Consider the following 16,441-nt stretch of genomic DNA (forward strand, 5'->3'; position numbering starts at 1 on the left):
ATTAGGCACAATGCAATTAGTCTAGGAAACCATGGGAAAAAATCTAAACGATCATAAGCAGCCTTTGCTAATCTTTGGCCAAGGTTCTCAAAAATGAATGATTAAAGTTAGGCTCCCATTTAATTTTAGGAAGATGTTCTAAAATCTTGGCCTTTAAAAGCATTTCAGATGAGTTAAAAATACACTAAAAAACACAAATCCTTTCCGAAAACCTTATTCAAACAAATCTTGATGTTCTGAGGAAGCCTACCATGATCTGCTTCATAATAAAGCAAACATAAGATCATTTTCTTTTTCATTATATTAAGAGTAAGATCTTTTGGTGAAGAGCAAGATTTTATAGTGAATTCAACTCTTGCTACACCAAAAACATTAATTTAAATGATTATTTTAAGCTAACCTTGTCCCATCTGTTTCACCCTCTTCCTAATCAACCTTAAACTCAAAAAGATCTTAGTTTCTATACACAAAATAATTAGTGACTTTCAATAAACTGTATGTATGTTTCTATTACATTTTGTTAAAGCTTGGAGACAATGGGTGAGTACCAATAAAGTGAAATGTCCAACTTACAAACAGTACATTTTTAGGAAGGTATTTCTATACATGTACATTGGTAGAGGACTCCTCATCATAATCATATTGGTTAAGCATATATTATAAAAACATCAAATGTATATCCTAACTAGAAAAATAAAAATAATTGAAAGCTTGAAGACATTAAGTATCCATAACATAGTCATAGGCATCCTGCTGAGACAATAAACTTGTCAGTAGATACTGAGAAACTGCAAATGTAAAGCCTATCGCTCATTACAGTTTAGCTCTATGGAAACTGGACGGAAGGCTTACAGAAAGTAGAAACAAGAAATTACCTCAGTAAGGAAAGTAGGTTACCACTACCCACACCACATAAAGTAGCTAACAAATAGAACATTTAGCAGATGTCTAGGGGCAGTCATCCTGAAAACACCAAACATGTTTTCAAGTTAAGATCACATTATTGCATATATAAATATTTACAGAAAAGGTCCAATAACAAAATGACAGTTCTGTTACCCAGCTATACAAGTCATTTTTGCTGAAATATTTATCTATGCAGACATATAGCATTCACTACATCCACCCCGAAGTGGTCCAGGTTAAGAAAAGACATTGACACACTGGAAGCAATCCAGACAGACTACAAAGATGATTAAAGGCTTGGCAGGATTGACCCATGAGGAAAGCCTAAAAAACCTGTGTGTGCATAGCATGGGCAAAACAACTGAAAGGACAACAAACTGGACATTTGGAGGGTGTCAGCATGAAAGGGGAAGTTGTTCAGGAGTTTAAAAAAAATAACTAAGAATAGTTGTTTGAAACTGAGAAAAGCAAAATTTAGACTAAACATCATCAGGAAAAGTTTTCTAACAATCAACTACAAAATAGTCTTTCAAATGCGGCAGTAAAATCTAGTTATTTAAACCTGGAAAAGCTCATAATCTCAGAGAACAATTATGGTTTGGCAATGAGATGGGTTGGACAATATAAAATTTCTTTCATTGCTAACTCTTAGGTAACTAGAATCATAATGTATACAGTATTGCTCCATTAGCCTGGTTGACAAACATTTTGCTGAGCAACAAGAGATAGCCCTTACATAAGTTCTTGCATATGTTAATAAAACAAAGGATTTGGTTTAAATATATTCTTCCAATATTTTATAACCTGTGTAAGTTAAACAACACAGGTAAGAATGTTTAGTTCAGCAAAAGCTTGTTAATACATTTGTGGCTTTAAGCCTAACAGACTTGGTCCATTGATTTTGTTCAGTATTCTGAACATCTATATGCAAGTTTAAAATTTAAAAATTGTCCATTCAAAGGCCTTGATCCTGAAATTGACAGCTTGGAGGTGGACTGCTGCTGCACCAAGCAGAGCTGCACTGAAGGGTTCTGCTTACAGGGCAGCATCCATCTGCAAAAAATTGGGGCCTAAATCTACTAGGCCCAGGTAACTGGTCTAAAGCACAGTACAATCTGAATGAAAGCAACTTTTCTCCAAAAAATAAATTGCCTAAAGCTGGGCTCCTAAATCCATGTTTTAAACACCTAAATAAGCTAACTGAATTCTAAAAGTGCTGAAATACACCTCTACCCCGATATAACACAACCCAATATAACACGAATTCGGATATAACACGGTAAAGCAGCGCTCCAGTGGGGCAGGGCTGTGCGCTCCGGCAGATCAAAGCAAGTTCGATATAACGCGGTTTCACCTATAACACGGTAAGATTTTTTGGCTCCCGAGGACAGCGTTATATTGGGGTAGAGGTGTATAAACTCTCCCACCGACTTTTATGAGGGCTGCTAGGTGCTCAGCACTTTTGAAAATCAGGCCATTTAATTAGGTGAAAGTCTTGGTTAATGTTTTAAACTTGTTAAGTCAAGTCTTTAACAATTAGACTGTAGCCTAAATATATTAACATGGATTTTGTTATCAAATATTATCAATTACAAATATTGAAAAACTGATATCTTGAGAATCCAAAATTAAGTTAACCCTCTTTGACTTGAGCAAACTCTGATAAACTATTCTTTCTCTGTCTCTAGAGTATTAAAAAACATTTTAACTTAACTTCTGGTGTGAAGTACAACTCAAACTTATCTGAAAACACCCGAAACTGTGCTTTATTTCACTGAATATTTGAAATTTTAGTATCTGAATTAAAAAAAAATAAAGAGGGACAACCAAGGCAACCAGAAGAAATATCTGCAATTATATAGGTTATATCTTACGGTCCAGAATCCCAAATTACAGCAATAGGTTTCAGCAGTGAATAACAAAGCTCAGTCTCAAGGACAACTGATACTGTATGCACAGTCCAAACAAACAGGAAGGACAAATCAAGGTGAAAGACACCCAGACATGCAATGTATTTCCTGAACTCAAAGATACAGGAACAGAATTCAGATTCATTTTGGCAGAATGAAGTTTTACTTACATTTGTTCTTTCCAAGAGCAAATACTATTGACCTTTTAAGAAGTACTACACTCGTTTAAAAAAAATGTTTGTACAAAGGTTTATTACGAGATTAGAAATAAAATAATGTATTATCGATATTCAGATAAAAAATTATAAACAAGAAGGCCTTGTTTACATTTAAGTTTCTCTGTTTTAACTATACCAGTATACAGTACTTAAAGCTACAAAACCCCCAATGTAGATGAGTTTTACTGGCATAGATTATTCTGGTTTGTCAAAATAAAATAAACTATGGTGGTATAATGTGCCTTATACCAGTATAACTGTGTCTAGACTAGGGCTTTTACCAGCATAATTCTGCCAGTGTAAGAACAAAAAATTACAACCCTTAGAACCATAGTTATGGCAGTAAAACTTAAGGCCTGGTCTACACTTAAATATTAGATCAACCGAGCAACACTGCTCAGGGCCATGAAAGATTTCACACCCTGCACGACAGTTGGGTCGATCTACCATAGATGCAGTTAGGCTGATGGAAGAACCATTGACCTAGCTACTGCCTCTTAGAGAGGTATATTACCTACATCAACAGAAAACCCCCTTTCCATCAATCCACCCCACAGCGGCACAACTGCAGTACCATAGTTGTGCTGCCATAGTGCAAAGCAGGCCAAAAGGTGGGATTTTCAAACGCACTCAATGATGGCCTAACTTTACCACTGGAGTGTTACCTCTAAGGTTAGTGAGAGTAGTTAGGCCAAAATTGAGCACTTTTCAAAATCCCATCTTAGTGATGCAATTCACCATTAGTGAATTCAACTTCACTGCAGTCAATGAAGTTCTATCCAGTTTGTGCACGTAGGAAACGTATGCCTCAGACTTGTACTTAAAGAATACCAACAGTGAAAAAGTTTGGTCTTCATTCCCCTCCTTTTTGTAAACTACATGATCAAAACATAACATTTTAATAGTCATTAATATATACTGTTCACCAAACAGATGCTTAATACCAAATAATATTATATATTAGAAATAACATCAACTCCCGGACCTTGTGTACACCAGGGACATGCTCTTATCTCAGCCACCAGTGTAGCTGCACCAGTGCAGACTCTGGGAATAAAGCAAAATTTCAGATAAGGAATAAGCTGCAACTGTTCAAATTGTGACTTACCTTGTCTATAATAGTGGTTTGCACTAGTGCAGCTACATGGGCTACTGCACACTGATGGCTACAATTATGGCAAGTCTCCACTGTAGACAAGGCCTGAAAATTGTTTACAAAAGTGACTTCCAACCTGTGATCCACTAGCTGTCTGCAAAGAGCTAGCAAATCTCATGGTGCTGGCTCATAATCATGTTTATATCTAAAAGCAAGATGTAAACACGTATTTTAAATATTTCTATATAAACTATTTTAGTAGTTGCAACACGGTGTTATGTGATCACAAACAGTAGCGAAAAAGGTCTGCAAATTGTAAATGTTGGAGAACATGGTCAACAAGAGTCTCTACTAAGATTGAGAAACATTGGTTTAGGAGGACTACAGGCAAGTTTTATACATCTGTTCAATATAGTTACATTTAGCAGATGGCATAAGTTTAGTAATATAAAAGCGTTTACAGTGTCTGCTAAAATTGCTACTGTATCTTTAAGAATCATCAATCTGAATACCTCAACCTTTTATGGAAAGAGGCAAGCACAGCACAAATTAAGTAGACTGATGTTTGGCTGTGTCACAACTGCCAACACAAGCCTAGACAGCATCACCATCACCAGTTCTAACTGAACTGAAGTTCAGCTTCTTTTTAACCGTTTCACCATGATGCCTAAAATCCATACGTCAGTCAATGTAGTAGGGAAGTGACCCCATGTAGGACAGAACTTAATAAAAATTGAAAATTATGAACACAGTAATTCAATGCATCTTAATAAGGATACAGAAAACATCTATTTAATGTTTCTGCAATAAAAGTGGTTAACATTGAAAGAGTTCAGATCACAATGCTTGCACTCTGTCCTTTGACTATTCTTATAAAAGCAAATAAGTGAGATTTAAGCATAGCTAAGCACTCTAGTTTATTACTGGATAAAACAAAATTCTTTGTCTCTCTCACGAAGCTGTTCAGCAGCCAGTTCAATTGTAGGTACTAAATTTAAGTATGTTAATAATAATTAATAATAGTTAATAAATGGAGATATCCCATCTCCTAGAACTGGAAGGGACCTTGAAAGGTCATCAAGTCCAGCCCCCTGCCTTCACTAGCAGGACCAAGTACTGATTTTGCCCCAGATCCCCAAGTGGCCCCCTCAAGGATTGAACTCACAACCCTGGGTTTAGCAGGCCAATGCTCAAACCACTGAGCTATCCCTCCCCCCGAATTATATGTCTATAATTCCGCTTTGAAGTTGTGAACACCAAGATCAAAAATATCAACACAAATTATTATAAATATGGTTGAACTTCAGATACCTTTTTCTACTCTGCTACCAATGATTGTTTAATTTTATGGAAATTTTATTAGCTTTCTATATGCCAGGAGTAAAACAAATTTTGTTTAGCTCTGAAAACAAGCTGCTTTATATTAAATAACTTCCTCTAAAAGTTTCAGCAAGCTCGCGCTCTCTCTCTCTCTCTCTCTCTCTCTCTCTATATATATTGAGCTTGCTGAAACTTTTTATATATATACTTGCAAACTTATTAGACATACTGAATTACCGTATATTTGAAGTATATGCAAGTTTGTGCTTGGCTGGATACGCACTCTAATATATTGTGGCAATGCTGTACAAACAGATTAATAAAACACTAATATTCCTAACCCAAATCATGAAATTGATTATTTTACAGGTGTCTACTTTAGAATGGGGTTTTTTTAAAGATATTTCAACTGCAGAGCACCAGCTGTCTCAAGATGGCAACTCTAAACTCTATCTTTAATGAGTCAAGTTGTAGTTTGGTATAGAAGTGGCATCCTTTCCATCATCCCACTCAAACAAGCAACCAAGAAAATTATACCAACCCTGCTGTTTAAGCCCAGTTAGCAGGCCCATTCAATGTGGTAGGACTTTAGAAGATGATGTTAGCGGGATTGCCCATAAAAGAAATGCATTATTGGATGCAATCTCAGCAAACTTCAAATGCATCTGAAATCAATAGTGGCACTGAGTCCAGTATTGTAACTATCAGGCCCCATTTGTAAGTAGAGGTACACCTCTACCCCGATATAATGCGACCCGATATAAACACAAATTCTGATATAACGCGGTAAAGCAGTGCTCCGGGGAGGTGGGGCTGCGCACTCTGGCGGATCAAAGCAAGTTCGATATAACGCGGTTTCACCTATAACGCAATAAGATTTTTTGGCTCCCAAGGACAGCATTATATCAAGGTAGAGGTGTATATGGCTTGTTGAGCCAATGGGAAGTCCACTCACAGCCAAAATGACAAAAACCAGGAGATCTATGCAAAAATCCCAGACTGAAATTTTTTGCTATTATCACAGCTACACTAAAGTTAATCTGCTTTTTGACACACATGCAGCTGTTCAATGTTGAGAGATCAAAATTATGACAAAATAAGACCTAGTTTAGAATAAGTACATTCTAAATAAAAGAGGTATGACAGCCTTATGCAGGGAATAACGAGTATTGTAACTACCCTTTCCTGCAGGTTACCTTATTTTGTTAATATACTAGCCCAAATTACAAGGCCAATATACAAGATAAAGTACTAAAGTTAAAGAAGACCTAAAGAAGATGTAAAATGGAGAACTGTTCTTAAAGTAATCTGCTGTTTACTTGGAATGACAAGTTTCTAAGGTAGAATGATTGTCTTAAATTTAGATTCCTCGCAACAAAAAGTGTAAATGCATAAGCTGCTATATTGCCAACTGAGATTGGGGCCTGATAGCAAGAGACAGTCCTTGCCCCCAAGAATTGACAAACTAACTAGACAAGACTGCCAGAGGCTTGAGAAAAAATATTATCTCCATTTTACAGACAGGAACCTGAGGCATAGAGATTAGGTGACTTGCTTAAAGATACACAGGAAGTCTGTTGCAAAAATTGACCCAGATCCCCTCAGTCCAAGACCATTCTTCCTCTTCGCATTTCACGTCTCTAAATCAAAGGGCTTCTATGTTCCAGTCATTAAATAACTATGGACATCCCTCAAGAAGTTGCCAATCGGGGAAAACTAAAACCCATATGCAAAGTGGCATTGGCAAGGATGCTAATAAGATGAAAAGGTGAATTTAAAAAAAAAAAAAAAAAAAAAAGAGAGTCAGCTGTCCACAAATAAAGTATAAAAAGGCTTGTCCACAAGAACAGTTTGATAAGATCTAAAATTAATCTATATTAAAAACTGAGGGATAAAAGCAGCCCAGATTTAAATGGAGCCTTAAGTGTTTTAAATTGACGAATGTTAAAAATGCTTTCTGATAGTTTAAAAAGCATTTCTGCTCCCTTGTTGCTGTGCAAGAGTTTCTTCAGTTCCTCCTTTCCCCCTCTTGTATAGTCAGTAAGCAATAATTCTGGCTACTGCAGGCATTTTATATAAACTGGAAAATATTTTGTTTAATTGTCCCTTGCAGTACACTTGTAACATTAGAAGGTACAACATTTTCATAAAAATCACTGTGAACATTGTCAGTATCACTTAATATGTTAAATAGACCTATTTACAATGCTAGACAAAATTAAAGACAAACATTAAGACATCTCCAGTTACATACCATTCTTACCTGTAAGGGTAAGAGAGTATTACTGTTGTTGTCGGTTCGGAAAACATTATCTTCAATCCATGATTTTGGTGTCAGCGATGGAGTAGAGCGAGTAAATTTAGGGGGAGCTATGACATTACCAGAAAAGGGCTTCTTCAAAGGAGAAATTTGGTTCATAGTTCCTGGAATTCCCATGTTTCCAGTTCTACGATGGTCTCTGCCATGCATTCCTCCCCAGGACATATTTCCTGTGCTCCAGCCACTACTCTGATGGTTGCTCCATGGCGACTGCTTCAGAAGAGGCTAAAAAAAAAAAAAAAAAGATTTGATTAGATTTTTTTTGAAAACATTCCTAGTTTGCTTGTTACCTCAAAAAAGATCAAATGGCTTTTGTAAAGAGTATGAAAACTGGAAGTTCCCATTTGCCTATATACTAACATCCATAGCAAAGGAGAAAACTGAATACAAGTAACCATAAAACAAGACTGCTTTACCAAAAAGACTGATTTGCCAAAATGATAAATTAGGATTTTCATTCATTTCTTGGTAAAATAGTCCTACAGTTATTTAAATACAATAAAAGCTGCCACACTTTCATTACGTAACTAATCTGTCACATGTTACATAGGCAGGCCCCTGCTTGATATGTCTCTGTAGAGCAGCATTAGATGGTTTCATGAAGGTCATTTGTTGGGTTTTTTTGTGAGTAAAGGAGAAAGTAGTGAGTTGCAGGGTAAAAAAATTCATAGGTCAATCTAAAATATTACATAAAAAGAGGAAAATGTTTTCAAGTAACAATGACAAAGACTGATTATCCCACAATCTGTATAACCTAAAATTATTTGTTCAAAGTAACTATCCTTGATGTGTATCTAAAAATATAAATGTATTATAATAGCCTTTAAAGGCTACAGCTTGAACTTCTGGTGTAACAAACTAGACCAGATCCTCAGCTGGTGTAAACTGGCATAGCTGTGCAGAAGTCAGCGAACCAAAAGTGTTTTGCCACACCTGATGAATCTGGCTTTTTGATTATTTGAGAAAGGGATTGTTTTGATATCCAATGGACTACTGCTATTGTACAAAAGAAAATTTACATATTCAGAGTAACCCCAGAGGGAAAAATGAAAAGATCTTTTCAGGAGGAAAATGGGTAAAACACTATTGCTGCTTTCAATACATAATAATCTATGCTAAAAACCAACGTGTAAACTGAAATGGTTGTCATACTACCAAGAGGTGGACCCACTGAATTCTGGTGATAATAAAGAGCCGTGTTTGTCTAGTAAGCAAAATAAAAGTATTTAAAACTTGACTGGTCATGGAAAGGATATTTTTCAGACACCCTTTGATGAAACAAAGGGACTATAAATCCAATTCTAATCTGAAATCCAAATGTAACACCTCAATCTCAAAAATAATGTAATTCTAATGACAATCTAAAGGATGCCAGATGTGCAATACTAAAAAAGGTTAAAAATGATAAGTATTGATGGAGCTGTACAGACATAAAAATTAAAAATAATCCTGAAAATATGTTAAAGCCACTGTGGTCAGATACTCAGGCAGACACCCCTGTTCTATATAATTATAGATAATTATGTTGTAAAACTTGAATGCTGTGTGTTGGAATTTTGGGAGAGGCACGTACTCTATTGAGAAACAAACTCTGAGATAACGTCAAGTGTTAAAACAGGTCTTTAATCTTGCTAACTATGCTTTCACGTCACTGTTTAGGTTTACTACCTACAACTGACATATTCATAACTGAATAATGGCCAGGGAAGTGAGAGGTGAAAAGAATTCCCCACAAATTTTAATAGTAGAGAGAACTGCTGTCCTATCTCTTAATTGATTTAGAATTTGTTTAAAAACAGAGCAAATTAAGCGATAAGATCCATGTTAAAACATGTTTACCACACATGAACATATAAACAACATACATTTTCTCGTAGTACAATTTTTGAATGCCAATTACCAAAAAAACCAAACACTTTACTTCATAGAATCCCAATCATACCTACTTGGTAAAATTCCACACGGTTTAATACTAGAATTAAGCAGAAATTAAACTATGGGGCCAATATGGTATACTCAGCCATGAAGGGCCTAAAAAACCTTAACATGGTGCAAATGTCACACACTATGATGTTAACTGGAGACAGTAGAACAGCTCCACGGAACAAAATATGACACGTTATCTTATTCTCAACATACAGAACCAGGAAGAAAAACAACCCTTTTAGCCAATAGGAGATGAGGATTCCATGCCACCCATTAAACTAGTAGGTGCAGTAGATGCTGTAGGCAGGAGAATTAGGAGAACCTGAAATACAGTAGCGAAGCTGCTGTTTGCCTATATCACCACATACACAAGTAACTCTAAATAAAAGTTATTCATCTTGACAGTTCTCATATGAATTAAAAAGGTCACTTAACGCCAAACCTGCCTATGCATGTCCATTTATATGTTCTCAATTTTAAAGTATATTTTAAAAGTCTACTAAAACCCTGATCTTAAAATAAACCAAAGACAAGGAAAGGTGTTTATCTGAAGCAGGGAGGCTAATAGTTCAAACAAACATGTTTTCTGGATGGAAACCTGTTCCTTTTCACATTGAAATTGTGACCTTTTCACTAGTAGTATCAGGGGCAATTACAAACAAAACTAAACAAAAAATTGTTGACAGCTAAGGAAAGGACGCCTGTAGACAGCAGCTATAACAACCCAGTAAGTATCGATCAAAGTCTGGGGGATATAACTCACACTAAGAATCAATGGGCCTGTCATATTACTTAATCCGCTTTTTCTCACCTGATACCTACAGCAGCAGAAGAGGCAGAGGGTCTGGAAGAAGGGGCAGTCAACAGAACTCTAACCCGAAACGAATTAGTTCACCCCCCCCCCCTTGCCGGGCGACGGGAGCTCTGCGGCACCCCGGCCAGAGGAATGGGGTCCAGGCACCCGCCCCCCCCGAGAGAGCTCTGCAGCACAGGGAGCGGGAGAGAGCTGGAGAGAAACGGGGCCGAGGCCCCCCACTCCGCCAAAGGGCGCTCGCTGCAGTACCGAGACTGAGCCTGGGTTGTGGCAGCCCCGCCCTGCTTCCACCAACCGGCTCTAGCAGTACTGTCCCTGCTGCCGGGTAACTTCAGCCGGGGGGACTCAAATAAAACCTCTGCTGTTTGCACCGCTCGCGGGGAAGGTCCCCGCCCTTTCCCCCCCCCCCCCGGGTCCGAGTGGCTTCCCCAGCGCTCTCCCCCATGCGGAGGGGTTCCCTGCTGGCGGCCGCCCCGAAGCTCCCGGGCCCCGCACCTGGTGGTGGTTGTAGGAGTTCCTCTGCTGCAGGAAAGCGGCCGCGGCCGCCGCCGCCTGGTGTTGGTGCTGGAGCTGGGGGCTCACAGGGGATCTCCGGTTCTGCTGCTGCTGAGGTAAATTCATCTGCGGCGGCGGGGCGGCGGCGGCCGAGAAGGGGCTGCTGAAGGGCCCGGCGCAGGGGTTGTGAGGCGACACCGGCGAGAAGCTCTGGAAGAAAGCGGGGTTGATCGAAGACGGGATCCCCGGGTAGAAGCTGGTCTCGGACTCCGGGCTCGGCGGAGGCATCGCGCTGATCTGGCTCCCGCCGCTGCTGCTGCTGGAGACCGGAGGCTGCTGCGTTTGCGGCGGAGGCGGCGACGAGGTCTGCACCGACCAGGGGGTGCCGAAGCCGGGCAGCGGCGGCGGAGGAGGGGAAGCCGCTGAGGAGGAGCCGCCCCCGCTCTGGTGATGGGGGCTGGGGATCTCCGAGCTCTGCAGGCTGCTGAAGCCGGAGCCGAGCCCGCCGGGCAAGAGGGTCCCGGAGCTGCCCAGCAAGTGGCTGTTCGGGGGGGACTCCATGGGGGGCAACTGGGCTGTAGCCTGCAGGTGAGGAGGAGACGGAGGCGGATTCACACAGGAGGAGACAACCACCCCCACATTGGGGTCCGCGGTTGCCTGTGCCCCCGGGCAGGAAGGGGGGAGCCGCTCCGAGCCCCCCCTCTCTGCGCCGCCCTTCTGCTCCGCAGGGCTGAGCGGGTGGTAGGGCGGATAGTCCCCTGTCTGCGGCTGCTCCGGGGGGCGAGCGCTGAGGAGCTGGCGCGGCTGCCTGTGCTCCTGGTACTTGTCAGTGGGGTGGCTGAAGTGCTGCTGCTGAGGGGGGTGGCGATGATAGTCGGGGGAGTGGTGGTTAGTCAGGGGGTGGCTGCTGCCGAGCTGGGCTGGGCTGCTGAGCTGCTGCTGCTTGAACTCTTTCCTCTTCTGGCTCAGCTGAGGAGCAGGCGGTGGCGGCTGCTGCTGGTTTAAATCCTGGTGGTGGGGGCCGAGACTGGGTTTAAAGTCAGAGGAGGGGTGGCTGAGAGGGGGGTGTCCTGCTGCGGGGCCGCTGCCCAGCCTCTCGCTCCCTGCCTGCTGCTGCTGTGTCACCCCCAGGAGCAGCTCATCCTGCATGTTTTGATGCTACGCAGCAGCCGCCGCCGACAGCAACAGAGAGGGCGGTGGCGACACACCGGACACGCTGCTGAGGGAGGAACCGGTTCGGGTGGGTGAGGAGGGGCAGGACGGAATGAGAAGCTGCTGCTGCCAGGGAGAAGGATCCCGTGTAGGCAGCGCCTCCTACGCCAAGCAGTAGATGGGGGCTGCTGCTGCCAGTCGTTGTGGGCAGTGGCTTAGATCTGCGAGCCCACCGTTCAGGAAAGCCCCTCACACACACTGACCCCGCGTAGGGGTAAATACCCCCCCTTGCGGGGGGAAGGAACAACCCCGCCTCTGACAATCCGCTTTACGGGGTAAAAACCCCTTCTGGGTTTAAAAAAAATCCTCAACCTCCAGCATAAGATTTCTCTTTCCCCACAATAATAATCGCCACTTTGGGGTAAAAAATCCCACATTCTAGACTCCTCCTCATCAGGTTAAAAGAGCCTCATACTAAATCCCTATAGACCAGTCCTTCGCCTCTAACAATCCTGCATATAATAATCAGCAGCACCCCGAACGGTCACCCGCCATGGTGACCCCGTCCCCGGCCTCTGTATAATCCCCTATACAGTACTGGGGGGGGGAGGCGGTCCTAGTTTGGGCACTGAGCGAAGAGAGGCTGTCACCGTCCCCTATTACATGTCCATCAAATAGGCCTGTTTCTGAGGCTGGGCACAGCTCTTCCCCTCCCCCTTAGCCTTCTCCCCTACCCCCAGTACCGGCTCTTAGCCGGCTGCAGCACCCTTAAGAACTCCGGAACGTTCGTCACGATCCCGTCACAATCCCCACCTTCTGGCGGGTCGACCTCTTTAATAAATCATGAGTCCCTCCCCCTTATTAATAATTCATGAGCGCACGCTACTCCTCTTCGTTAATCATTAATCGCCGGCTCCACTGAGGGTTCGATACCGTCCTGCCGGCTGCTCTCGCGCTGCTCCAACTGACAGAGCGCGAGAACAGGCAGGCCCGGGCGGACGACGACACCAACCAGTAGGACGGGCGCTACCACTTCAATAAGGGGTAGATAAATGCGATTCCCCCCCCCCCCATTGTAATGCACTGTATACCTGCCTGCTTCTTTAACGAAGAAAATATTTTTTTGTGTGGTCCGCAGATGTACACTTGAATACAGCTCCTTAAAGAAAATATTTTGCTGGAGGGGAACAAAATGCGAGATTATTTCCCCCGGGGAGGGTGGGAGAGACTGAAAAATGGTTTCTTCCACTGCCGCGGATCCTGCCAGGACTGTTCCTCCAGCGCTGGAAGGAGAGAATCATGGTCACTGCTCCCTCGCCCCGGACCCCTCCTACCGAGCTTATTTGCATTGACGCAGCCGCTCGAGGGGCAAGGACGCAAGCGCCGCTGGGCGTGGGAAAAATGAAGCCGGTTGGGAGGAGAGAGACGTGGAGGTGGGTGGGGCAACGCTGCGGGGCGAGAGCAGCCTCCAGTGCCCTACTGTACTGCCCCCAGTCTTTGCCTTGGGGCAGCTTGTCTCTTCCGCCGCTGTACACGTCCAGGGTCTGGTGACCACCGGCCTCTCAGCCTCATCAGAGCATGAGCTTCCTGGGCTGGCTCCTTGCGGGCTGATGCTGGGCCCCGGAGCGTGTTCAGTTAGCTACGGTGGCTTTAAAGCAGTGGTTAGCAGGAGATTGGGAGGTCATCAGAAGCTTTAGGCTGCGGCCGCAATTCCTCCTTTTAATGATCTAGGGGTTCCTTAAATAACAAATCAGTGAATGAGAATAAACTTTAATAAAAATAACCAGAGCATCTCTGCTGAACTGCTGCCCACAGGTATGCAGGGTTCCCAACCCATGCCTCCCCCCCCCCATTCCTATGTTCATAATACTGTCCCATATGAGGGAGTGTTTCTAAATTATAATCTTCTACAAACATATCTCTACATCTTCCCTCTTAAAGAAAAAATAACTTTTATATACATATATATAAACTCCTAACAGCTATCTATTAGCACATGCATTAATTTTTCAACCCATGCACTAATTGCCATAAACCTAATGTGTCAACTATCTAGAGAGGAGAGGTTATCAGCACATCACTCTCGAGTCTTTACCACTCACTTTTCTCAAATACCCCTTCTCCAGGCAGGTTAGCAAGTCTCTATGAGTCTTTCAGGATGTTTAATCTCCAGCTCTGATCTCAGTAACAGCCTTTCATTAGAGTCTGAGTTCTCTTGTGCTTTGACCCTTTCTCCTTCGTGCATTGATGGGAAATGCCAGAGTCCATATCTACTGTCAATGTGTTGAACCTTTTGGGGATTATTCATAGATACCTTCGATTGCGTCTAAATGTGTCCCCCTGGTCTGTCTGGACTACATAAAACCTTGGATGCAGCTGTTCTTTAATGGTACCCTTTGTCCCAAAGTATTAGAGGTGTGATTCTTCAGGCACGCTCTTATCAGCTGGGTTAAGAGATGGGAGTACATAAGCTCTTTTGTAAAAATAATATTTCTGCTTCCGCTTCTGATTTTCTTTCGTCTTTCATTGTTATGAGATTTCAGCAAGTTTCAGTAAATAGTAAATTAGGTCTGATCCTTCTTCCCATTAACAGCTGAGCTGGAGAAAAGCATTCTCCAGGGGTGTATTTCAGTAACGCTTTATACAAATCACGCCCACTGTCAAAAGTCTTTTTCATAAGGTTCTTTACTGTCTGTTTAGACCTTTCCACAAGTCCATTTGATTTGGGGGTAATTCGGATTTGGTGTTTTGTGATGAAAATCCCAATCTATGGCAAATCGTCTAAAATCTGCACTGGAAAATTGCAGCCCATTATTGCTAAAGACTTCGTCTGAAATTCCCATGTCTGAAGAAGATTCCCTTCATGCCAGCTATCACTGACTTACTATTAGTACTGTGCTGTGTGGAAATTTTCGGATACAGAGAATAATAATCTGTCACTATTAAATAATCCTTTGATTGCAAGGTAAATAAGTCAGTGTTTACCTTCTAAGGCCTTTGTGGAACTGGATGAGGTCTCAGTTGCTCTATCTGTTGGCATGGCATGTATTTCAAACATGAACAGCAGTTTCTTACTACATTAGCAATGTTGTGATTGATCCGTGGCCAATACAGCACCTCTCATGCTCGTTGTTTGTACTTCTCAATTCCTAAATGACCTTCGTGGATCTTCTGTAGAATTTCTTTTCTGGGGCTCATTGGAATTACAACTTTACTGCCCTTGAAAATCACCCCATCTATCACAGTCAGTACATGTCTGCAGTTCCAATTGTCTCTTATACTTGGACAGCAACTCCTTATTTCCTCAGCCCACCCTTTAATTATCACTTCTTTAAGGATTCCCAATTATTCATCTTTCTCTGTTTCCTCTCTTATTTCTTGCAGTTCCTGTAACTATGGGAATTGACTTTACAATCAAATCTACATATGCCTGCATCTCTGTCTCTAAAGTCTTCTCTGATGTTGTGGGAGCCACTGCTCTGGAAAGTGCATCTGCAGTGATCATGAATTTACCGGGTATGTTGGTCACAACCAAATCATACTTTTGCACCTTCATCATCATTCTTTGAATCCTTACGGTGCAGTCATTTTGCGGTTTGCTAACTAACTCTATCAGGGGCTTGTGGTCCATTTCAACTTTCACTGTCTGGCCATAAATAATATACTGATTGAATCTCTCACAGGTAAACAATATTCCTAAAAGCTCCTGCTCAATCTGTGTCTATCTGGTTTCTGCCTCAGTCAGTGATTTGGATGTATATGCCACTGGTTGCCAACAACCCTCACACTTCTGTAAAATCACTGCACCTAACCCAGACTGTGAAGCATCTGCTGAAATTTTAATAGGCCTTCCTGGTGCATAGAACTTCAACACTGGTTCTTGTATCAGTTTAAACCTTCCTATGATTCCTCCAGTTCTGCACCCCAATACCATTTATTTTTGTTTTCCCCCCTTCTTAAGCTAGTCAAGCTACTATTGTGCTCACCAGATACATGCAAAAGCCCCTGTGCCTGGTGCTCCACGTGATTCTCTCGTGCCTCCCTTTAACTCTGCTTTCAGTTGCAAATGCAGGAGTTAACTTCAAAATCACTGCAGTTTCCTCCTTATTCAGCACTTCTGACACCATGTAGCAATCTTGGGGTTCATTAAATAACAAACCAGTGAATGAGAAAGGAATAAAACTTTAATAAAACAAATTAGAGAGCATCTCTGGTGAACTGCTGACCACAGCTATGTGGTGTTCTCAATCCCCACCTCCAGGACACATCTCCAAATTCCTATGT

At 42.0% G+C, this 16,441-nt stretch overlaps 1 protein-coding gene across 4 annotated transcripts in view; it reads right to left on the reverse strand.

Moving 5' to 3' along the window:
- Window positions 1-12,431, reverse strand: part of CPEB2 (cytoplasmic polyadenylation element binding protein 2) — an 81,003-nt gene extending 68,572 nt beyond the window's left edge. For 2 of the 4 annotated variants that reach the window (XM_065405648.1, XM_065405646.1), the window contains exons 1-2: window positions 11,006-11,549; window positions 7,714-7,995 (exon numbers count right to left, since the gene is read on the reverse strand). In XM_065405648.1, coding sequence (XP_065261720.1) covers window positions 7,714-7,995; window positions 11,006-11,293 — 570 coding nt within the window. In that variant the 5' untranslated portion in view covers window positions 11,294-11,549. Of the gene's footprint in view, window positions 1-7,704; window positions 7,996-11,005 lie in introns of all 4 variants that reach the window. The other 2 variants (XM_065405645.1, XM_065405647.1) reach the window with 2 other exon arrangements.
- Window positions 12,432-16,441: the final 4,010 nt, after the last annotated feature.

The sequence above is a fragment of the Emys orbicularis genome, chromosome 5, assembly GCF_028017835.1.
Source record: "Emys orbicularis isolate rEmyOrb1 chromosome 5, rEmyOrb1.hap1, whole genome shotgun sequence".
NCBI lineage: Eukaryota > Metazoa > Chordata > Testudines > Emydidae > Emys > Emys orbicularis.